The sequence below is a fragment of the Hyperoodon ampullatus genome, assembly GCF_949752795.1.
Source record: "Hyperoodon ampullatus genome assembly, chromosome: 14".
Taxonomy (NCBI): domain Eukaryota; kingdom Metazoa; phylum Chordata; class Mammalia; order Artiodactyla; family Ziphiidae; genus Hyperoodon; species Hyperoodon ampullatus.
Genome location: NC_136927.1, coordinates 8,004,577 through 8,030,114, shown reverse-complemented (window position 1 = coordinate 8,030,114; position 25,538 = coordinate 8,004,577). Strand labels below are relative to the sequence as shown.

General features: G+C 39.6%; 1 protein-coding gene across 3 annotated transcripts in view; it reads left to right on the top strand.

The window, feature by feature from the left end:
• MACROD2 (mono-ADP ribosylhydrolase 2) overlaps positions 1 to 25,538 on the top strand; it is a 1,985,837-nt gene that overhangs the window by 610,968 nt on the left and 1,349,331 nt on the right. For all 3 annotated transcript variants that reach the window (XM_079719352.1, XM_079719351.1, XM_079719350.1), the window contains exon 5: positions 21,570 to 21,686. In XM_079719352.1, coding sequence (XP_079575478.1) covers positions 21,570 to 21,686 — 117 coding nt within the window. The remainder of the gene's footprint in view (positions 1 to 21,569; positions 21,687 to 25,538) is intronic.

Here is a 25,538-nt window from a genome sequence, read left to right as displayed (position 1 = left end):
GTAAATGCCATCTTCATGTGTGCGCTTTGGAGAAACAGGCTGCCTTCTGGGACCTACAGATATCCTGATTCATTAGTCCTTTTAAAACTATGTAAAGTAAAGTGAGTGGCTGTTTTACCCAAACAAAGATTCTATCTTGTGTGTGTCAGGATTTTATGTTTCCACAAATACATATATGCAGACAGGCTTTCATCATTTTCCTCTAGACATCCAGGTGAAAGTTCACAGAGATTTCTTTTTCTCTCATGCAGATTTTTAATCCTTTTTCACCTCACCTAAATTCATTAGCATTTCCTGGAGCAGATGGGAGTATGAGCCACAAAATGACATATTTACTTTTTTGTAGGAAGAAAATGAGGAGAAGAGATTCTATAACACGATTAAAGTTTAAAAGCTAAATTCCTTTGGGAAAGATTACCTTTCTCCATGGCTCTCATTTTCTGATAAAACAAATGAGGTTGTCTCCAAGACACCTGTTAATATTGACCTACCTCATCATCCCTACTTCTGAACTTATGTCCCCAGCTACTGGGAATTTTCTGATAGAAGAGGAAGTATTTAAGTTGACTCATTTCTTATTTCTTGGAAAGAGAGAGGTCTCCCTCCACCATGTTTCTGCTTAACCTGCTCTCTATTAAGAAGACTGCTACAGAAACAAGGACACAATCTATGCCTTTAACCGAGGCAAAGCCACTCTCTAGAAACAGGTCTATTACAGCTGCTCAGAGAATACAGTTATTATTTCTTCTTTACTTAAGGTCAAAATTTCCATTAATGCTTAGACTCTATTAACATCAGATTTGAAGATTATTTTGAGGAATTATTCTTTCAAGGGATATAGTGTTAGGACCTGCCTTTTCACATTTCCTTGAGAAGAGTCTCTGCTTGGGTGGAGGAATGAGGATGCCCTTGAATAAAAACTGAGTTGCATATTTTTTCTTCTCAAGCAAAATTACCAAATTAAAAAAAAAAAAAAAGTGTTACTGAGCTGTTGAGGCACCAGCTAATGCGTTCTCTGCCTGAAAATCCCTGCCATCTCTGATGGCAAATTTATGCTTAGTCAGAGTGTCTCTATGGACTTCCAGAGAAATATGATCCTCATTCTCTTCTCTGGGTCCTTTAGTAGCATTTACCTTCAGTAAATCCAACCTTATTGCTGATGGAAATATCCCTCCCTGGTGAGAACTGATGAAATATAAGCTATCCTAAGGTCAAATGGCTGCCAGACTGGCACATTCTAGATTCTTCTCACTGCCCTTCCTTCTTTAGTCTGGTCAGTACTACCCTGGCCCCTCCAGTGAAATGTCAGGAGTTTTACCAACTCTTATTCCCTTTCCAGTGTTTTGTCAGCTCAGAATTTCCTAGTAATTAATACTTCTCTAATGGTCAAAGAGAAGGTCCTCATCCAGAATTTCCAGGAACATCCTTCAGCTAAGTTAAAATATATGCCTACCACATTTAAAAATGGAATTAGGCTTCAAGTTACAGAAACCCCATTTCCCACCCCAGATACTAGCTTACACAAGACATATGCATTAGCAGAAACTGTTTTCTCTCCTCAAATGAGAAGTAGTTCAGGACTAATGTGACATCTCCACAGATGCCATCGGAGATTCAGGAACCTACCAGCTCTTCTTTCTACCATACCAGAATGTAGCCTTTGTGCTCATGCTCACTATGATGGCTACTGAAGTCTGACCCAGTTTCAGTCTCATGCAGGAAGGTGGACGAGTGGGAAAGCCAGATAATCACCACCATCATCATCACCATCATCGTGATAATAGTATAAAAAGATCTATGAGAGTAAGCCGTCTGTAATGAGCTTTCCTAGAAGCCCACACAATGGCTTCTCCTTCCATCTAAATTGGTTACACATATCTTTTTCATCTTTGAAAGAGCTGATGGCAAATTATAGATTTTAGTTGGTCATATAGCCACCCCAGTCAATAGAGGGATTCTGTTAGTAGGGAAAATGAAAACTGATAGTGTGTAGGCAACCAGTAACCCATGTCAAAATGACATTTTCTTGATCAAGAATTTTTTTTAAAAGATAGCATGGATACGTGGAAGGAATACTGAGTTAGGTCGTAAAATAATTTCTTTATCATCAACTAAATATATCTTTATCATAATCTGAGTAAGATTTTAATCAACTGGACTTTCTTACTCTCAAAACTAATGATGATGACACAGAGCTCATTAATTCATATTTTTTCCAAAAAAAAAATTGGGAGGTCTATTGTAACTATTTCTGAGAAATATTCTCTTATCTTCACTTGGGAATTCAGGTTCTACAGGAGAAACAAAAATCACTGTTTCTTGGGTATCTGCACAATTAGTTAGATCTTAGATTCTAGGAGATTAGAAGTGTCTCCTGATTTTTAAAGATCAGTCACTAAACTTTTGGATTAGAGATGAAGACAGTTAGGTGTGTGACCCATAGTTAAAAATTGCTCCAGGTTCCTGGGCTGAGAAATGTGCAAATGTTTATTCTATTACATTTACCATTTTCTCCTGGGATCACAGTCCAAGTCTCATCGTCAAATTGACTGGAAAGATCAGGAGGTTCATAACAGAAGTTAATTTTTAAGTCAGCCCAAGGCTGTTTCAGATCACTGCATTCCTTGTATCTGTGAAGCTTCAAGATGTGGATCTTCTTGTTGTTGCATTGTATTTTCTCACAGATATTTCTTCTCCTCCCTAAAGGGGACACTGATGCTGTTCAGTACCTGACACATAAATCTTTCATGCAGGCTACAGGTAACCTCTAATGGAATCAGCTTTTCACCTGATTACTTCAACTATATTGTCTTTCTTTCCCAAAAGTTTAGGGCAGCTATTTAACCTTATTCCTTTGAGTCTTCCCTTGAGAGTAGATTGTTGTTTTGTATTTTTCCTGATTATAATGGCTACGTATATCAGTTAGCTCTTTCTGTGTAACAAACCACCCCCAAAGTTTAGTGGCTTAAAAGAACAACTATTCGTATAACTCATAATTCTGTTGGGTTCACTGTAAGCTGGGCAGTCCTCATCTTAGCAGGGCTCACTCATGGGTTTGTAGTCAGTTGCCAGGAAAGTTAGTGCTGGCTAGTCTAGGGTGACCTCAGTTTGTTTCTGATCCAGGTGGCTTCTTATTTTTCACCAGGCTGGCCTGGGAGCTGAGCAGGGTTCCAAGTGAGAAGCGTGAAAGGCTTCTTGAGACTTAGGACTAGAACTGGCACAGATTCACTTCTGTCTTATTCTACTGGCCAAAGCAAGATATAAGGTCAACCTAGATTCCATCTCATGATGGGGGAAGCTGTGGAATCACACTGCCAAGGGCATGAATACAAAGATGGGACTAGTTGCTCCGATTCTCTGTGCATCAGTTGCTGTGGTACAAAGATCGACCACATGAAGAGTCCTTAAGCACTTATGCAGGCTAAGCTAAGCACTATACAAATGTCACCTCATTGAATTCTCATAAGACCCCTACAAGGTAGGTACTAATATTATACCCATTATATAGATGCAGGAACATCTAAGTGATAGCAACCGGCAGTTTGATTCCGGAGCACGCTTAATCCCCACCTCTGTTGACTCCAAGTTTTTTAAATTGTCCACCTCTTTCAATACAAATTTGTTGAGTGTGCACCTATATGTATATGTGTGTTTACTTATAAATTATATACAAGTACTATTGTCCATCTATATGTTAAATATTAGTAAATCTGAACTCCATTCTTACCTGTTTAGATAAAATTTATGACTATCAATAAATGTTTGAATATATTCTTCCATTCCCTGTATGGACATCTTGTGACCTTACTTTGGAGGCCATGCACCTAGGACCTCTTCATGCCCAAGGCATTTCATGATCATCATATCTATCTTTGAGTGAAGCAGTGTTTAATCAAAATCCTACTTGGTACTGGATTTCAGTTCTAGTTCCTGTTAATATTGTTGGCTCTAAGTGCAAACTGTTATGCAGTGAACACTCAGATTACTCACCGTAGACCAAACTACTCACCACTCTCGGGAGCTCTGTTAAGAAAGCAAGATAGTATGGAGGAATGATTCTCAAAGTTCTCGGCTGGCTGTGTGCATCTATGTTACCTGCGGAAAATATTAAATGGAGATTCTAGGTCTCACTGCTAGAGAGACTGATTCCATGCATTCGGGGTTGGGTCTAGGAATCTATATTTTTCTCAGACTCCCCAGGTGATACCACACTTTGAGAGCCATAAAACTTGAATTCATATCTGCCACAGGGAGATGATTCTGGGTGCCTATTTTTGCACTTATTGAATTATTTCAGCTATAAAATTGGAAAAGTAAAAAAGTCCCAGCCCACCTTGCAAAATTGTTTTAATAATTAAATTTGTGGTGGTTTTGTCAAAGGTCTTTAAAAATGTAACACATTAACATGTGAAATATACCCAAAAGTTTTGCTGATCTATTAAAAGACGTATTCTCCATACTAAAATACTCTATATATTGCCAACTACATTTTATTTTCGTTGGTGAAAATCTAGCTCTGAGCCTTTCTGTTCTAGTCACTTGGTTCCCAAGGGAAGGGACTATGGTTTATACTTCTTTGCATGAATGGCAGTAGGAGAGAGTAGGGATTAAGAACTCAGACTTCTAAATTTAGGCAAACATGGGCTCCGACCCCAGCTGTGACATAATCTTGCACTAATTCTTTAACTTCTACTTCTTTATTTGTTAGTCATTCTAGTAGATCCTACGTGTACACATTTTTATGATGATTAAATGTAATAGCATAACCAACATTTATTGCCTACTTCCTACGTGCCAGGCCTTATTCAAAGTACCTGTCAAGTAATAACTAATTTCCTTACAAAACTCCTGTGATTTTGAATGAGGGTCTCCAATTTACAGATGAGAACATCAGAACATAGGGAGCTAGAATGGTGGCACTAGGACTCAAACCTCTGCCTCCAGAATCATCTTCTTTCCACTTTGCAATACCACCTCTCATAAGGTGAAAGCTTGTAAGTCACTTTGCACCCTGGAAGGCACTTGGTAAACCCTCAAAAGATGTGACGTATTATTATCATTATTGGATTCCCCACACAACTTCTTGAAGAATGCTGTGTACAAGGTAGTTTAATAAATTTATGTTGATTCGATTTAGAAAGAACTCTGTTGTATCCTCTTGAGCTTCTAAGGGATATATTCAATAAGAGAGCCTCTAATTTTCAGGCTAATATGATTTGTGTGGCAACTTTTAGATTAAGTTACTGTCTTTTATTTACAGAAGAAGATTAAATGAATATGTGCAGATCTAAGAACTTCAGAATCCCCCTTGCTAAACACTGTTTAGAAAATTGTCTTTGTAGACAAGGGAGAGGCCTCATAGGGCCAATTTCTAAAATAACTGGATTTCACTAAATTGTGCTTTTAGTATTTTTTAAAACATGTATTTAGAACTCTTTCCTGGTTCTTTTTTTTTGCTAGCTGTTACATTCACTAGTCCACCGTATCTGATGGATTCCAGTGCTTTATGGCTTTCTTTTTCTTCCCCTATTGTCAGCATCAGTTTGTTCATTTGTGTGTAAAATGGGGAGCTTTACCTGAGGAATGCCAGAGAGGTGGCTTGGAATCCATGGGTAAAATAAATCCTAGGTCAGAAAAATTGATGTGGTTTCATGTCCCATCTCTTTTGTCCTTATTTTAGCTATTTAAATAGTGGGATAAGACTATCCTATAAAACATTCCCAAAATCTAAACAACAAGGTAAAATTGACAAAAGTGAAAAATAATTTCCCCCAAGCACAGCTGAAATCCATCTTTCTACCCCCACCCTCAGATGGTCTAATTCTCTAGGCTATAGTGTAAGAAAACTTAGGTAAGATGGCCTAATTAATAGGCTCAGGTCTTCTGAATTTAGCCTTTGTTAGGTTACTGGAGGAAATATGCTGGGAATTAAAGGCCCTTGCCATAGTTAACCATCTGCCTGCAAGCATTCTGGCCTGGCTGTCAGGACGGTAAGTGACAGGTGTGTCTGTACAGCAGAAAGCCTAGTCTTTGGAAGAAGCTGCAGCCAGACCCCTTGTAGTCCTGATGAAGAGCAGCCCTGTGGGTGACCTCAGTGTTCACTCCACTCCTAGCTGACCATACCACGGGCAGTTTTGAGGCAGTCCTCAGCCTTTATCTTCTACTAGTCTGGTTTTGATCACAAAGTAGGAGGAACAACTATTTGAGTTAATGGGACAGGCTGGCTTTGGTTCTCTGAGACCTGAGAGTCTAGCATGATAATGGGCATACAGAAGGAAATGAACATGGCCCAGATAACATGTTCGTTCTAGTACTAAAATCTGAATATTTTGCATAAAAGTTGAAAAAATAACAATAATCAGCCTGAATGAAAATTACCATTGTAGTATTTACAACAGATGTAAATGTATTACTTAAGGCAAACTGCTGTCACAAACATTCCAAAATCTCAGTGGCTTTGCATAATAAAAGTTTATCTAATACTGATTCACCATCCAGTATGGGAAGTGGGGATGGGGTGGAACTCTGCTCTACAGAATCATTTAGGGATTCATGCACTTGCCATGTGGTTGCTGTACCATCTCCTGGGGCATTGGAGTCTTGCCCTGGAGCCTCTACATCCAGCCTGCAGACAACAGGGAGATCAGGCGGAGGGCGTGTGCAGGGGTTTTAGGGATTGGAGTAGAAGTAGTTACATCACTTTTACTCATACTCCTTTAAACAGAACACAATCTCATGACAACACATAACTAAAAGGGAGGCTAGAAAGTGCTGTCTAGCTATATGCCCAGGAAAAAAAATAATAAATGGGCTTTGGTGACCTGTGTATTTAAGGACTGTAGTTTTCTTTTTGCCTGTAGGATATATATTTGTTAGGCCAAGAGGCAAAGATAGTCTTATCTCTCTGGAAAATTGTGTTCAACTTTCAGACTTTTGACCTTGGATTTTTTTTTAATTGTAATTAGGTTTAGACATTTTGGGTTGGAGTGAATACATTGTGTCAGCACGAATGTTAACTGTTAGTCCTCCATCTCCTCTCACCCTGGGGTGGGGGAGATGGAAAAAGTGCTACTGTGTTGAATCTCGCATCGGCCACTATTGAGCTTGCTACCTTTTCAGCCTGACCCTAAGTGAAACTAAAGGAGCATTTTTTCCAGCAGGCTGCACCAGACCTGAGAGAAGTGGGTGAATTTTCAGATTCTGTGAATTGTTAACACTTCTAATATAGAAGCTCATCATTAGATCTGTGACTATAACCTTGTGGCTGTGTAATTACTTTACTTTTTAACTTCTGATTCTTTGGCTTTAAAGTAGCCTAACCACTTCTTCAGTATTATTTAAAAAAAGAAGCTAGACTGCTTTTCCTCTCAGATTTAATTGCATTTAATTCAATTGTATTAAACACATACAAAATGTCAGTTACTGGGCTTCCCTGGTGGCGCAGTGGTCGAGAGTCCGCCTGCCGATGCAGGGGACGCGGGTTCGTGCCCAGGTCCGGGAAGATCCCACATGCCGCGGAGCGGCTGGGCCCGTGAGCCATGGCCGCTGAGCCTGCGCTTCTGGAGCCTGTGCTCCGCAACGGGAGAGTCCACAATAGTGAGAGGCCCGCGTACCGCAAAAAAAAAAAAAAAAAAAAAATGTCAGTTACTGAGATAGCTGGGGATCTACAAGAGAATAAGCTACCTCCTGTGCCCTCAAGGAGCTGATAGACCAAGCGAGGAGACACACATTCTGCTATTTATGTAATAGCTATAAAACAATTTATAAGTATGGAATTAGTGCATAAACCAGAATATCGTGGGAACATAAAGAGACACTACTGTGTCCTATAAAGGGTGTGAATAGTTTTTTAGAGGAGAAAACATTTGAACTAGAAGTTGAAAAATGAGAAAGACCTTGCTTGGCAGAAAAGGAAACGGGAGGCATAGCTAGATATCCTCGGTAGAGAGTACTTTGCAAAGAAATCATGGTGTGTTTAGGGGATTGTGAGGATTTAGATGTGGCCAGATCAGATGTGTGAGGAGAAAGAATGGAGTGATATGAGGTGGGGAGGGCAAATTGGAACCACATTTGTGAAGGGCCTAAAAGACCATAATTTGGAATTAAGGGTTTTGTAATGTGAATATGGGGAATGGCAAATATTACTTTAGTAGGGAAGTAATAAAATCAGATTTTCATTTTAGGAAAATAAGTCTAGCAAAATAATTGATAATAGATTACAGAATTTTACACTCTCATACTGAGTTCGTGCATATATAGTCTATTTATTTTTGTCTTTCAAAGACATAACAATACTTTTAAACACAGAATTGATACAATTGATATTACCACTGACGTTTTGTCTCATACATTTTTTCCCAAAGGGCCACAAATATAGCTGTGAAATCATATGAGATCATGTTTTAACCAATCAAAAATGTGTACACTTCCAGCTTCTGATAATGACAGCTTGTATCAGACTAGCCATCCCACCAACAGTATATACAGATTCTTGGCAAAATACAAAAGCAATAACAAAAAGTATTTACTGGCACTAGAGAGCAACTAAAAGCAGGCAATCCTCTGAAAGAAGGAAACCATACTGGGTGAGATCTACATTTGAATAGCTGTGACCCGGAGGGCTCCTTCTACCCTACCTGGCACGTGGCTGATGGAGCTCAAACCAAAAGCAATAGGTTTATTGGCTCTAGGAATGATAGAACTGAATCAGATTTGACAGAATGACTAGGAATTGAGATAAGGACTCCAGAACAGGGACAGTCACAGAGGGGGAACCCCCAAATCTATAAATAAATACCTCTTTAATCCTTGGCTAAGCCTTGAGCTGTGTTTGTGCAGGGAAAGACTCCATGGAGATGAGGAAGAAAACAAAAGCTGGAAGGCTGAACTCACTGGGCAGAGCATTCATCATCTTCTCACTGTAGGGATATAGAGTTTAGAATTTTACTCCCGCAGATTAGAGGGAGTTGCCAAACAACTTGGGATTTCCACTGAAACCCCCGAAGGTCCAAGCTTTAGGAGTAAAGCCCACATCCAAGGACTAAGGGAAAAACTGAAATAGACCAGCCTATAAGTGTTAGGCTTAACAAAGCCTAAAACTAAGCCTCCTTATTACCTAGCAGTCATTTAACTACCTGCTGGGATAAATTTCAATACCATTTGGAGAAAGACAATAAAATCTAAAGCCTCCACAACGTATTCACAATGTTCATATGCCATCAGCAATTATTAGACATGCAAAGAAACGAGGAAATGTGACCCAGAGTCATATGAAAATCAGTCAATATAAACAGATTCATAGCTAACCTAGATATTGAAATTAGCATATGGGGACTTTAAAATTACTATGTGAAATCTGTTAATGCATTTACATGAAAAGATGGATATAATGGGTTAAGAGATGGGAAATTCCAGGAGTGATATGAAAACTGTAAGAAGAAGAACCAAACGAAAATCACAAGAACTGAAAAAATAAAATATCTGAAATTTAAAAAAATTCTATGGAACTAATAGTACATTTAAAATAACTCAGAAATAAAAAAGACAATAAAAATTAGCAAAAGACATAGACAGGCACTTCCAAAAAGAATGTATATAAATAGCCAATAATCATTTGGCAAGATACTTAACACCATTAATCACCAGGGAAATGCAAATTGAAATCACGACATACTTCTTTACGTCTATTAGGATTGCTAAAATTAAATAGGCTGACAACACCAAAAGACTGCCAAAATTTGAAAACTCATACGTTGCTGGGGGTATATGTAAATTGGTATAATCACTTGGGAAAACTGTATGTTAGTTCTTTAAAAAGGAAAACATATACCAACCCAGCAATTTTACTCATAGGTGTTTGTCCAATGGAAATGAAAACATATGGCCACAAAAGGATTTGTATAAATGTGAAGATTTATTCATAATAGCTAACAATATAAATACTCCAATATCCATTCACAGATGAATGGATAAAGAAATTATGGTATATTCAATAATGGAATATTACTCAGGAATGAAAAGGAATGAAATACTATATTAATACATGCAACAACACAGGTGAATCTCAAAAAATATGCTGAGCAAAAGAAGCTAGCCCCATCCTCCATATCTTTTTCTTTTTGGGGGGAGTTTTTCTAAGGTTTAATGCAACATTTCATGAAAGATTATAAGACAGAACCTAGGAGTACTAGTAAAATTTCAAATTTTAAGAAATTTTAGCTTGTGTTGCATTAGAGAGTTGTGTTCTGTGGATACACATCCTCATCCTTTCCTCATTTTCTTTTTTTTTTCACTTTTTTTTTTTTATTATTAGTTTCTGTTTTATAACAAAGTGAATCAGTCATACATATACATCTGTTCCCACATCCCTTCCCTCTTGCGTCTCCCTCCTTCCCACCCTCCCTATCCCACCCCTCCAGGCGGTCACAAAGCACCGAGCTGATCTCCGTGTGCTATGCAGCTGCTTCCCACTATCTTATCTACCTTACATTTGGTAGAGTATATATGTCCATGCCTCTCTCTCACTTTGTCACAGCTTACCCTTCCCCCTACCCATATCCTCAAGTCCATTCTCAAGTAGGTCTGTGTCTTTATTCCTGTTTTACCCCTAGGTTCTTCATGACATTTTTTTTTCTTAAATTCCATATACATGTGTTAGCATACGGTATTTGTCTTTCTCTTTCTGACTTACTTCACTCTGTATGACAGACTCTAGGACTATCCACCTCATTACAAATAGCTCAGTTTCGTTTCTTTTTATGGCTGAGTAATATTCCATTGTATATATGTGCCACATCTTCTTTATCCATTCATCCGATGATGGACACTTACGTTGCTTCCATCTCCAGGCTATTGTGAATAGAGATGCAATGAACATTTTGGTACATGTCTCTTTTTGAATTATGGTTTTCTCAGGGTATATGCCTAGTAGTGGGATTGTTGGGTCATATGGTAGTTCTATTTTTAGTTTTTTTTTTTTTTTTTTTTTTTATTTATTTATTTTTTTATTAGTTTCTGCTTTATAACAAAGTGAATCAGTCATACATACACATCTGTTCCCACATCCCTTCCCTATTGCGTCTCCCTCCCTCCCACCCTCCCCATCCCACCCCTCCAGGCGGTCACAAAGCACCGAGCTGATCTCCCTGTGCTCTGCGGCTGCTTCCCACTATCTATCTACCTTACGTTTGGTAGTGTATATATGTCCATGCCTCTCTTTCGCTTTGTCACAGCTTACCCTTCACCCTCCCCATATCCTCAAGTCCATTCTCAAGTAGGTCTGTGTCTTTATTCCCGTTTTACCCCTAGGTTCTTCATGACATTTTTTTTTTTTTAATTCCATATATATGTGTTAGCATACGGTATTTGTCTTTCTCTTTCTGACTTACTTCACTCTGTATGACAGACTCTAGGTCTATCCACCTCATTACAAATAGCTCAGTTTCATTCCTTTTTATGGCTGAGTAATATTCCATTGTATATATGTGCCACATCTTCTTTATCCATTCATCCGATGATGGACACTTAGCTTGTTTCCAGCTCCGGGCTATTGTGAATAGAGCTGCAATGAACATTTTGGTACATGTCTCTTTTTGAATTATGGTTTTCTCAGGGTATATGCCTAGTAGTGGGATTGCTGGGTCATATGGTAGTTCTATTTTTAGTTTTTTAAGGAACCTCCATACTGTTCTCCATAGTGGCTGTACCAATTCACATTCCCACCAGCAGTGCAAGAGTGTTCCCTTTTCTCCACACCCTCTCCAGCATTTATTGTTTCTAGATTTCTTGATGATGGCCATTCTGACTGGTGTGAGATGATATCTCATTGTAGTTTTGATTTGCATTTCTCTAATGATTAATGATGTTGAGCATTCTTTCATGTGTTTGTTGGCAGTCTGTATATCTTCTTTGGAGAAATGCCTATTTAAGTCTTCTGCCCATTTTTGGATTGGGTTGTTTGTTTTTTTGCTATTGAGCTGCATGAGCTGCTTATAAATTTTGGAGATTAATCCTTTGTCAGTTGCTTCATTTGCAAATATTTTCTCCCATTCTGAGGGTTGTCTTTTGGTCTTGTTTATGGTTTCCTTTGCTGTGCAAAAGCTTTGAAGTTTCATTAGGTCCCATTTGTTTATCTTTGTTTTTATTTTCATTTCACTAGGAGGTGAGTCCAAAAGGATCTTGCTGTGATTTATGTCATAGAGTGTTCTGCCTATGTTTTCCTCTAAGAGTTTGATAGTTTCTGGCCTTACCTTTAGGTCTTTAATCCATTTTGAGCTTATTTTTGTGTATGGTGTTAGGGAATGATCTAATCTCATACCTTTACATGTCCCTGTCCAGTTTTCCCAGCACCACTTATTGAAGAGGCTGTCCTTTCTCCACTGTACATTCCTGCCTCTTTTATCAAAGATAAGTTGACCATATGTGCGTGGGTTTATCTCTGGGCTTTCTATCCTGTTCCATTGATCTATCTTTCTGTTTTTGTGCCAGTACCACACTGTCTTGATTACTGTAGCTTTGTAGTATAGTCTGAAGTCAGGGAGCCTGATTGCTCCAGCTCCGTTTTTCTTTCTTTGATTGCTTTGGCTATTCGGGGTCTTTTGTTTTTCCAAAGAAATTTTGAAATTTTTTGTTCCAGTTCTGTGAAAAATGCCAGTGGTAGTTTGATAGGGATTGCATTGAATCTGTAGATTGCTTTGGGTAGTAGAATCATTTTCACAATATTGATTCTTCCAATCCAGGAACATGGTATATCTCTCCATCTATTTGTATCATCTTTAATTTCTTTCATCAGTGTCTTATAATTTTCTGCATACAGGTCTTTTGTCTCCTTAGGTAGGTTTATTCCTAGATATTTTATTCTTTTTCTTGCAATGGTAAATGGGAGTGTTTTCTTGATTTCACTTTCAGATTTTTCATCATTAGTGTACAGGAATGCCAGAGATTTCTGTGCATTAATTTTGTATCCTGCTACTTTACCAAATTCATTGATTAGCTCTAGTAGTTTTCTGATAGCATCTTTAGGATTCTCTATGTATAGTATCATGTCATCTGCAAACAGTGACAGCTTTACTTCTTCTTTTCCAATTTGGATTCCTTTTATTTTCTTTTCTTCTCTGATTGCTGTGGCTAAAACTTCCAAAACTATGTTGAGTAATAGTGGTGAGAGTGGGCAGCCTTGTCTTGTTCCTGATCTTAGTGGAAATGGTTTCAGTTTTTCACCATTGAGGACGATGTTGGCTGTGGGTTTGTCATATATGGCCTTTATTATGTTGAGGAAAGTTCCCTCTATGCCTACTTTCTGCAGGGTTTTTATCATAAATGGGTGTTGAATTTTGTCAAAATCTTTCTTTGCATCTATTGAGATGATCATATGGTTTTTCTCCTTCAATTTGTGAATATGGTGTATCACATTGATTGATTTGCGTATATTGAAGAATCCTTGCATTCCTGGAATAAACCCCCCTTGATCATGGTGATGATCCTTTTAATGTGCTGTTGGATTCTGTTTCTTAGTATTTTGTTGAGGATTTTTGCATCTATGTTCATCAGTGATATTGGCCTGTAGTTTTCTTTCTTTGTGACATCCTTGCCTGGTTTTGGTATCAAGGTGATGGTGGCCTCATAGAATGAGTTTGGGAATGTTCCTCCCTCTGCTATATTTTGGAAGAGTTTGAGAAGGATAGGTGTTAGCTCTTCTCTAAATGTTTGATAGAATTCGCCTGTGAAGCCATCTGGTCCTGGGCTTTTGTTTGTTGGAAGATTTTTAATCACAGTTTCAATTTCAGTGCTTGTGATTCGTCTATTCATATTTTCTATTTCTTCCTGAGTCAGTCTTGGCAGGTTGTGCATTTCTAAGAATTTGTCCATTTCTTCCAGGTTGTCCATTTTATTGGCATAGAGTTGCTCGTAGTAATCTCTCATGATCTTTTGTATTTCTGCACTGTCAGTTGTTACTTCTCCTTTTTCATTTCTAATTCTATTGATTTGAGTCTTCTCCCTTTTTTTACTGATGAGTCTGGCTAATGGTTTATCAATTTTGTTTATCTTCTCAAAGAACCAGCTTTTAGTTTTATTGATCTTTGCTATCATTTCCTTCATTTCTTTTTCATTTATTTCTGATCTGATCTTTATGCTTTCTTTCCTTCTGCTAACTTTGGGGTTTTTTTGTTCTTCTTTCTCTAATTGCTTTAGGTGCAGGGTCAGGTTGTTTACTCGAGATGTTTCCTGTTTCTCAAGGTGGGATTGTATTGCTATAAACTTCCCCCTTAAAACTGCTTTTGCTGCGTCCCATAGGTTTTGGGTCGTCGTGTCTCCATTGTCATTTGTGTCTAGGTATTTTTTTATTTCCTCTTTGATTTCTTCAGTGATCACTTGGTTATTAAGTAGTGTATTGTTTAGCCTCCATGTATTTGTATTTTTTACAGATCTTTTCCTGTAATTGATGTCTAGTCTCATAGCATTGTGGTCGGAAAAGATACTTGATACAATTTCAGTTTTCTTAAATTTACCAAGGCTTGATTTGTGACCCAAGATATGGTCTATCCTGGAGAATGTTCCATGAGCACTTGAGAAGAAAGTGTATTCTGTTGTTTTTGGATGGAATGTCCTATAAATATCAATTAAGTCCATCTTGTTTAATGTATCATTTAAAGCTTGTGTTTCCTTATTTATTTTCATTTTGGAGGATCTGTGCATTGGTGAAAGTGGGGTGTTGAAGTCCCCTACTATGAGTGTGTTACTGTCGATTTCCCCTTTTATGGCTGTTAGTATTTGCGTTATGTATTGAGGTGCTCCTATGTTGGGTGCATAAATATTTACAATTGTTATATCTTCTTCTTGGATCGATCCCTTTATCATTATGTTGTGTCCTTCTTTGTCTCTTCTAATAGTCTTTATTTTAAAGTCTATTTTGTCTGATATAAGAATTGCTACTCCAGCTTTCTTTTGATTTCCATTTGCATGGAATATCTTTTTCCATCCCCTTACTGTCAATCTGTATGTGTCTCTAGGTCTGAAGTGGGTCTCTTGTAGACAGCATATATATGGGTCTTGTTTTTGTATCCATTCAGCCACTCTGTGTCTTTTGGTGGGAGCATTTAGTCCATTTACATTTAAGGTAATTATTGATATGTATGTTCCTATTCCCATTTTCTTAATTGTTTTGGGTTCGTTATTGTAGGTCTTTTCCTTCTGCTGTGTTTCTTGCCTAGAGAAGTTCCTTTAGCATTTGTTGTAAAGCTGGTTTGGTGGTGCTGAACTCTCTCAGCTTTTGCTTGTCTGTAAAGGTTTTAATTTCTCTATCAAATCTGAATGAGATCCTTGCTGGGTAGAGTAATCTTGGTTGCAGGTTTTTCCCCTTCATCACTTTAAATATGTCCTGCCACTCCCTTCTGGCTTGTAGAGTTTCTGCTGAGAGATCAGCTGTTAGCCTGATGGGGATTCCCTTGTGTGTTATTTGTTGTTTTTCCCTTGCTGCTTTTAATATGTTTTCTTTGTGTTTAATTTTTGACAGTTTGATTAATATATGTCTTGGCGTATTTCTCCTTGGATTTATTCTGTATGGGACTCTCTGTGCCTCCTGGACTTGATTAACTATTTCCTTTCCCATATTAGGGAAGTTTTCAACTATAATGTCTTCAAATATTTTCTCAGTCCCTTTCTTTTTCTCTTCTTCTTCTGGAACCCCTATAATTCGAATGTTGGTGCGTTTAATGTTGTCCCAGATGTCTCTGAGACTGTCCTCAGTTCTTTTCATTGTTTTTTTCTTTATTCTGCTCTGCAGCAGTTATTTCCACTATTTTATCTTCCACCTCACTTATCCGTTCTTCTGCCTCAGTTATTCTGCTATTGATCCCATCTAGAGTATTTTTTATTTCATTTATTGTGTTTTTAATCGATGCTTGATTCATCTTTAGTTCTTCTAGGTCCTTGTTAACTGTTTCTTGCCTTTTGTCTATTCTATTTCCAGGATTTTGGATCATCTTTACTATCATTATTCTGAATTCTTTTTCAGGTAGACTGCCTATTACCTCTTCATTTGTTAGGTCTGGTGGGTTTTTATCTTACTCCTTCACCTGCTGTGTGTTTTTCTGCTTTCTCATTTTGCTTATCTTACTGTGCTTGGGGTCTCCTTTTTGCAGGCTGCAGATTCGTAGTTCCCATTGTTTTTGGTGTCTGTCCCCAGTGGCTAAGGCTGTTTCAGTGGGTTGTGTAGGCTTCCTGGTGGAGGGGACTAGTGCCTGTGTTCTGGTGGATGAGGCTCGATCTTGTCTTTCTGGTGGACAGGTCCACGTCTGGTGGTGTGTTTTGGGGTGCTTGCGACCTTATTATGTTTTTAGGCAGCCTCTCTGCTAATGGGTGGGGTTGTGTTCCTGTCTTGCTAGTTGCTTGGCATAGGGTGACCAGCACTGTAGCCTGCTGGTCGTTGTGTGAAGCTGGGTGCTGGTGTTGAAATGGAGATCTCTGGGAGATTTTCGCCGCTTGATATTATGTGGAGCTGGGAGGTCTCTTGTGGACCCGTGTCCTGAAGTTGGCTCTCCCACTTCAGAGGTACAGCACTGACTCCTGGCTGCAGCACCAACAGCCTTTCATCTACCCGGCTCAGAATAAAAGGCAGAAAAAGTAGAAAGAAAGAATTAGAAGAAAGAGAGAAAGAAAGGAAGGAAGGAAGGAAGGAAGAAAGGAGGGAGGGAGGGAGGGAGGAAGGAAAGAAAGAAAGACAGGAGGGGGGAGGGAGGGAGGGAGGAAGTGTAGGTAGGAAAAAGAGAAAGAGAGAAGGTAAAGTAAAATAGAATAAAGTATGATAAAATATAGTAGCGTTATTAAAATAAAAAAATAATTATTAAAAAAAGAAAAAAAGAAAAAAAACGGACGGATAGAACCCTGGGACAATTGGTGGAAGCAAAGCTATACAGAGAAAATCTCACACAGAAGCATACACATACACATTCACAGAAAGAGAACAAGGGGAAAAAAATCGTAAATCTTGCTCTCAAAGTCCACCTCCTCAATTTGGAATAATTCGTGTAAAAAGAGGAAAAGGGGAAAAAGTCTTTTTTTTTTTTTTTTTTTGCAGTACGCGGGCCTCTCACTGCTGTGGCCTCTCCCGTTGCGGAGCACAGGCTCCGGATGCGCAGGCTCAGCAGCCATGGCTCACGGGCCCAGCCGCTCCGCGGCATGTGGGATCCTCCCGGACCGGGGCACGAACCCGTGTCCCCTGCATCGGCAGGCGTACTCTCAACCACTGCACCACCAGGGAAGCCCCAAGGGGAAAAAGTCTTAAATCTTGCTCTCAAAGTCCACCTCCTCAATTTAGGATAATTCCTTGTAAAAAGAGGAAAAGGGGAAAAAAATCTTAAATCTTGTTCTCAAAGTCCACCTCCTCAATTTGGGATGATTTGTTGTCTATTCATGTATTCCACAGATGCAGGGTACATCAAGTTGATTGTGGAGCTTTAATCCGTTGCTTCTGAGGCTGCACAGAGAGATTTCCGTCTCTTCTTTGTTCTCGCAGCTCCCGGGTCTCAGATTTGGATTTGGCCCCGCCTCTCCGTGTAGGTCGCCGGAGGGCGTCTGTTCTTCGCTCAGACAGGACGGGTTTAAAGGAGCCACTGATTCGGGGGCTCTGGCTCACTCAGGACGAGGGGAGGGAGGGGCACGGAGGCGGGGCGAGCCTGAGGCGTCAGACGCCGGCGAGACGTTGCGCCGTCGTGACGTTGCACGAGCCCGGGGCGCGCCATGCGGTCTCCCGGGAAAGCCGTCTCTGGATTCTGGGAGCACGGCAGTGGCGGGCTGCACAGGCTCCCCAGAAAGGGGGCGTGGACAGTGACCTGCGCTCGCACACAGGCCTCTTGGCGGCAGCAGCAGCAGCCCCAGCGTCCCACGCCCGTCTCCGGGGTCCGCGCCTTTAGCTGCGGTTCGCGCCCGTCTCTGGAGCTCCTTTAAGCAGCGCTCTGAATCCCCTCTCCTCGCGTACCAGGAAACAAAGAGGGAAGAAAAAGTCTCTTGCCTCTTCGGCAGCTCCAGACTTTTTCCCGGACTCTCTCCGGGCTAGCCGTGGTGCACTAACCCCTTCAGGCTCTCTTCCCGCCGCCAGCCCAAGTCCTCTCCCTGCGCTCCGGCTGAAACCCGATACCCGAGCCTCAGCTCCCAGCCCCGCCCGCCCCGGCGGTGGCCGAGCAGACAAGCCTCTCAGGCCGGTGAGTGCCTGAGGGCACCGATCCTCTGTGCGGGAATCTCTCCGCTTTGCCTTCCGCACCCCTGTTGCTGTGCTCTCCTCCGCTACTCCGAAGCTTTCCCCTTCCGCCACCCGCAGTCTCCGCCTGCGAAGGGGCTTCCTAGTGTGTGGAAACCATTCCTCCTTCACAGCTCCCTCCCACTGGTGCAGGTCCCGTCCCTATCCTTTTGTCTCTGTTTATTGTTTTTTCTTTTGCCCTACCCAGGTATGTGGGGAGTTTCTTGCCTTTTGGGGGGTCTGAGGTCTTCTGTCAGCATTCAGTAGGTGTTCTGTAGGAGTTGTTCCACGTGTAGATGAATTTCTGATGTATCTGTGGGGAGGAAGGTGATCTCCGCGTCTTACTCTTCCGCCATCTTCCCCCGGGCCCCCTCCATCTCTTATATGAAGTTTGGGATTATATAATAGGCAAAACTTAGCTAAGGTGGCTGAAGTCGGAACATGGGCTCCCTCTGGGTGGTGAGAGGGGAAATTGGATGGGAAGGGTACAGAAGAACTTTTTGGGTTGATGGAGATACTTTGTATCTTTATTGGCATCATTGCTACGTGAGTATATACCTGTTAAAACTCATCAGAACTGCACTTAAAATCTGTGCATTTGATTGCATGTACATTATAACTCATAGACAGAATTGATGGGAATTAAAAAGTAATGTAATATAGTGGTTCCACATGCCACATGCAAGAATTGAGGTGAGGCTGCCTGGATTCAAGTCCCAAAGGCAGTGAGCTATAGCAGTTAAGAGTATGGATGCTCCATTAGACAGGCCCGGGGTTTTGAAATCACATTGCCAATATTTTGTGAATGTAGGTAAGTTACTAACCTCTTCTAAACTCCTATAAAATGGAGATTATAAAATTAGTGTGTACCTTATACGGTCGTCCTCAGTACAGTGCCTGGCACATGGATGCACTCAGTACATTTAAGCTGTAGTCATTATTATTAAATAACTTCAGCTAGACTTTCATTGCCCTAATGCAGTCGTGAATGCTGGTATAACCATGAAGATTTTGAAAATCAGATGTTTACAAACTGCATTAGGCTGCAATCTAAATAATGCAGACAATATTTAACAGCATATGATCAAGTATGCTATCAAATCCTATTTTAGTTATCCATTTCAAACTAATGATCTCTTTGCCAAGAAAAAAATATTCACTTTAAAATACTCTTCTTGATGCTCTTGTAAAAAAATTTAAACATAGAGAAATTAGAACCTAATTTTTTTTCTTAACAGTTTCACCTTCTGTTTCCCATCCTATAATCACTTTTTATGTTTTGATGCCTGTCTTTCCAGTACACATACATGTATATGCATGTAAGTGTGTATGTGTATAACTGTAAACAAAATTGTGACTTTACATAAAAAATATATATAATATATATACATATATATTATATATATATTTTAAACCTGGCATTTCACTTAGAAATCTTTTCATATTTAGTACTGACTCTATTTACATATAAAATTGGCCTGTTCTTTTTAACAACTACATAATAGTTCACAAAGTAAAATTGCTATGTGAAAGAGTGAACAAAATTTATCATTTTTGTAAGAGAAAAATTATATGTGTGAGTGTGTGTGTGTGTATAATCAGTGAAAGAGTGAACATCAGAATGTTGAAGAATTCTCTAGGTGGGAGGGCAAATGGTAGTTTTCATATTCTTCTTGCTTCTCTATATTTTTCATTTTTATATAAGAAAAATAGTTACTTTAAAATTTACACAAAACTTTCATCTAAGGAGTTTAAGATAATAACTACCATCAGTGGGGCACATAACATTGTATTAAACACTTTGCTGGTGCTTCTCAGGCATTATACTATTCAGATTCCATGCATAACCCTGTTAGTACAGCCATTATTGACACTAATTTCTAAGGAAACGGGCTTGAGCAGCGTATGGCTGGTAAAGGTAGAGTCTGGATTTCAACCTAGGTTTTCGGAAATACTGTAGTCTAGAGTAGTCTGGAATGACTACTAGAGTACTATGACTACTAGAGTAGTCTGGCTCTGTTGTTGTGAGGGTCTTTGAGGCCCAGGTTTATTCTCAAGTTTTACAGGTATGCAAATAGTGATGTAGTAAAGCCCAGATGAGCTTGTTTCCCTAGGAAACTTGTTCAGCCAAAAGCGATGTTTCCATGCCAGTTGGTGGTAGCAGAGGCCATTAGACAGGTTACATGTCCCTCAGTGACAACTTCCCACTCATTATCCAGCTTTCTCACAAAATTAATAATAATAATAATAAAAAAACAGTGATCAATTACATGGTGTTGTGGACTGTGGAGGGGAGGGTTCTTCAGACCGCTAATATCTTGGTCTGTTTTCACAGCCCAGATTACTATTCCTCTCTCCTTCTGTCTTCTAACCCTTTGTTTCAGTCTTGCATTTCTTCTGTGTCCAAGGGCTCATTCAGTAACTACTAAATTATGTGCATATGGTCTTGTAGCCCTCCAGCTGTGTGCTCGCCCCCAATCTAGTCAAATGAAGTTTTAATTTCCAGTGGCATCAGGTGTGCATTTTCAAAAGGTGATTCTCACCGTGAAGGGCAGACATGAGGTGGGGCAGGGATGAGAGCCAGAGGGCTTGATGAGAGCCTGTGCTGGGGAGAGGCAGAGCCTGCTCGGTTAGCAGAGCTGCAGCAGGAGCGGTGGAGGTTCTGTTTTCATCCACGTCAAGTGAGTGAGGGGTGGTCTTCCGGGTGTTTTTCAAGACCTAAGCTAACCTCACCCCTCACCTAACCCCCGGTCAGATACCCTGCAGACACCTACTGCATTTGTTTCGTGCCACTGAGGGTGGAGGAAGTTAGAGGTCTGGTTCTTACTTTAACAGCTTCACTCTCAGTTTTGCAGTGACTGCAGATGTTCTAGAGCGCCTTTCTCACTTGCTTCTCGACGTTTCTTTCTTCTATAACCTGTGGTGTGTCAGAGGCAACGCTTACCACCTCGGACATAGAATTGTTAGCATTTCTTCCCAATTCTGTGTTAGGTGACATGGAGATGATGGCTTGAAATAGACATGGTGGAAATATTTACCCAATTGAAGTTGGAAAAGGCTACGAATCAGGGCTCCCCTACCTCTAAAGAACCTGTTGTTTAACATTTAGCTGCACGCTGTTTCTGTAACCCTTCTGCTCACCACACAAACCAAAGGGAGAGAGAGAGAAAGAGAGAAGAAAACCATGTTTAAGGGATTGAATACCATGGATTTTCTTCCATGGGACTATGGTGATTTCTAAGAGGAAAAACTTGAGTTCCTTTTCTTTCCCTATCCCAAGTTTTGCATTTATTTCCAAAAGGCCAAATATGGGCTAACTTTCTTCTCTCTCCTCCAGTGGATGGCTGTATTCACAGAGCAGCTGGCCCCTGTTTGCTCGCTGAATGTCGTAACCTGAACGGCTGTGAAACTGGACATGCAAAAATCACGTGTGGCTATGACCTGCCTGCAAAATGTGAGTACAGCTCTTTTGAACACTTTCAAAATCAGATGAGCACTCTTACCTTGTTTTAGTCCTCAAGTGGGTAACTGGAAGAGGAAGTGGTAGCAGTGGTATTTAATTAAATGTGCTTTTATTAAGATTTTGTACATGGTAATGAAATGTGTTTTCCAAATACATCTCCAAATATATGTGCGATGTTTAATTGTAGGTGATTTTTGCTCGGATCTTTGACAGAGGGTCTCTGAAACAGAGAAATAAAAATGTGAGCAAAATATACCTTATAGTATTTAAGTGCCGTGGAGTGACGGCTTCTAGAAATGATGCCAATTTCTTATTCCTTGTTCAGGTTTCTTGATTGTGGATGTGTTTAGAGCAAAGGAGATCAAAGTGATGTATTGTGTTTTCAGCTGCCATGTAAAGGCTGATTGGCAATTACAGCCGAGGCATCTGTCACACTTGGCTTTCAGGAAAAGCCATTGGAATGTGGTTGTCAGAGTGAGAATGTATTTGCTCTTTGAATGTGGAATGGTCAAATTTTCCATTATATTTGAATGGAGAGAAGTATTGCATTTGATTGACCTTGTTGCTTAGTCGTTTAGCCAACTGGGTGGGGTGATGTGGAGTAAAAATACTGAAAGAGAAGCTGGTTAAAGGCACAGATTTTTTTTATCACATAATTTTCCGGGGTGGGGGGTGGAGGTAGAGGGTTTCATTGCACCATTAAGTCATGCATTGATCTGGAAATTGGGAAACCAATTAGTCGTTTATTCCATTCACCTGCTTTATGTGAGCCCTCCTGGTGAATACATTTTTTGTAAAAGTGAAGCTGATTTTTTTTTTTTTCTGTTTTAGTAGTGGAGAATATGTGACTAAAAAATTATGACACAATCTTTGGGCTCTGTATAGACAAGTTGTATAAAAATGAATTTCTCATGGATATGTGTGAGTGGAGAGATAGTGTGTTCTATTTTAAAGTATGTTTACATTTGAAGATTTTTAGTAAACAGTAATATATTAAAATGGTTTTTTTCTTTGTAACATTATAATACTGCGTTCTGTATACCTTACGGTGCATTGCTAGTGAAAGTATATCCACTATATACTGTTTAATTTTTCCTTTAATGACTTCTCATTTTTCTTTCCTTGTTAGTGTTTTTACCTTGTGTGAAAGAGTCAAATCATGGGCCAGATGGCCCTCAGTCCTACTTGGAATATATATTTATGTCAAATAAAGTCCCTTGTGTGTAACGGTGTTTAGAGCACCTCTCCCTCTGACTCAGAGGCGCTGAGTGTTAAAGGTGGTTTCCCTTTAGGATTATATGGCTCCATGTTTACCAAGATTGGTCATTCTTCCTTCTTACCACCATTACTACCTCTGTGATATATAATAGTTGACAGATTCCACCCTGAGGACAAGCAGATTATTGATGATTTTCAGATTTAAGGTGTCTGTCCTTAAACCGAGTCTCCTATTGATTTACTACTTTCTTTCCTATGAATTAAAGCACAAATCAAAAAATTTTCAACTCTGAAATGTCTGAAGACAGATAACCTCAGAATCATTAAATATGACCAAATAAAATGGCGGCTCTGCTGTATGGATTGACACCAGGGTGACTTTGTTCCATGCGCTTACCCCTGTTTGACATCCCTCTGTATGAGCTTCCTTTGATCGTCATTCAGCTCAGTTCAGGGCTGTTGAAGGCTTGTACACCACCAGGCACTGAGGTACAAAGATCAATCTATACCTGTGCTTGAGAAATTCCATGATTGGAATTCCTGGGCAGCCTGGGGCAAGTGAGTCTTTGTGCGACAAGGACTCTAGCCATGGAAAGTCAATCCACAGAACTCAGTACAGAATCTGTGTGAGCCGAGATACTGAATCAGATGACACACATTCAAGTCACTGTGCATCAACCCACAGGGCACGTCTAGTAAAAAAATCATCCAGCAGGATAGAAATTCCCAGACTAGAACGGCAGTGCCCCCTCAAGAAAGTCACAAACATGGAGTATTTGTGACTAGATCTTGGTATTTCTCTATGTTTAATGAGATTAATGATTTATATTAAAAACATAAAAGCAATGAAAGCAATAAGGAATGAGTAATAAGAGCTTACATGTTGCATACCACTTTGTAGTATGTCAAGTACTTTCACAAAGCCTTGTATTTTAAATTTTATAAACACTGTGTATGTTCATTTTCCCTTTTCCTATCCCTGAGAGATCTTTTTCTTTCTCATCAATTTGGTTCATCCATTTCAGACTCATTAACAATCCACAGATGTGCTTTTGTAGAGAGAGAATGAAAAGGGAGCTCATTACATACTGTTTGGGTCATTTTCCCCCTCCATATTTAATAATTCCATGACAGTTTGACAGCAGAATCTAGTTCCTATTTGTCCTCTGTGACAGCGGGTTTATCATTTAAGGTACTAAAGCCAGCCATCCAGTCACCAGTGATAATATCTTCGAGCATCAGCAATTTGTTTGGAAAATGCTGTTGTCTGGGTTACAGACAAACTTGGTAATTTTGGACTTGTCTTTGCTTCTTTCATGCTTGCTAAATTAATTTATTCATAAATGCTTGTATTTGAATTACTTATACTTAGAGTCTGTATTCTGTGATTCATCATGATCAGTGGAATGATAAGCCTCAAAGATTTAGTGTTTCTTCACTGCTTGGATATTTTGAACGATGTCTTTTGATGTGGAATAGCCGATCATTCTTTTCAGAAGTAATCTTAAGAGTGGAAAGAATATTGGCCAATATTTCACTGAAGGCTATTGGTAAAGAAATGACTTAGAAAGTGGACTAAGGACTGTTTATACAATTTGATCTTTTGGTATGTTCTCTTTTACAATATTAGATTTTTTTTTGGATTCATAATAAAATTTAGATTTCTATGGATTTTTAGAAGCTTGTCAACCGGTTGGATGTTTCTGTTCATGCTCTCATCATTCTACCAGAGGGTCAGCTTCATGTGGGTGAGGCTTGTCTGTCTCAGTCATGATCCTAATGTCAATATCTAGCATATGTGCTGAATTAATCAATGAGTGATCAAATGAGTTGTTTCAGACAGTTTCACCTGGCAAATAGATTTTTGCCTGTTGCTTCTACTTCTCATTCTTTCCCTCCTTCACTCCACTCTGCCCAGTCCTGTAGATTAATATTCTTAAATCCAGAGTCCCTGTAACTGTCCACAAGGCTCTAGACGTGTGACCCTCTCTACCTCCCTCTGTCCTCTGCCTCCCTCACACGGGCTGCTTTGCTGGATCTTTAATGCCTTTGCATTAGTGTTCCCTCTGCCTGGAATTCTAGTCTTCCAGACACCTGCGTGGTTTGCTCCCTCACCTACTGTACTTCAGATCCTTGCTCAGCTGTCCCCTCAGGTGTCGTCGTAACCAACCTATTTTTAATTGCTTCTTTGCTTTATTTATAATTGCTTATCTATAGCATTTAACATTCAAATGCACAGTATCATTTACTTAGTTATTTTGTTTACTGTCTGTCTCCCCATACCAGAATGAGGGCAGAGCTTTTTTTCTGCATCTTTTTCATTTATTGTTGTAAAAACTACTTAGAAAAATGTATGACTTAGAAAAATGCTTGACACATAACAGGGGTTCAAAAAGTATTTGTCGAATAAATGAATAAAATCTAACTCTCCTCTCCAAATCCTTCAGTGGGTTTTTCCTCAAACACACTTGTTAACCTGATTATCTTCGGCCTTCCGTGATTTCCTGTTCTGTCTTGAGCTACTTACAACTGTTTATATGATCTGAATTGCTCAGAATGGCATGTCTGTACATGGGCTCTGTATTGGGGGCTTTCTAGAAAATTCTATCTTTCTTCCTTTCTACT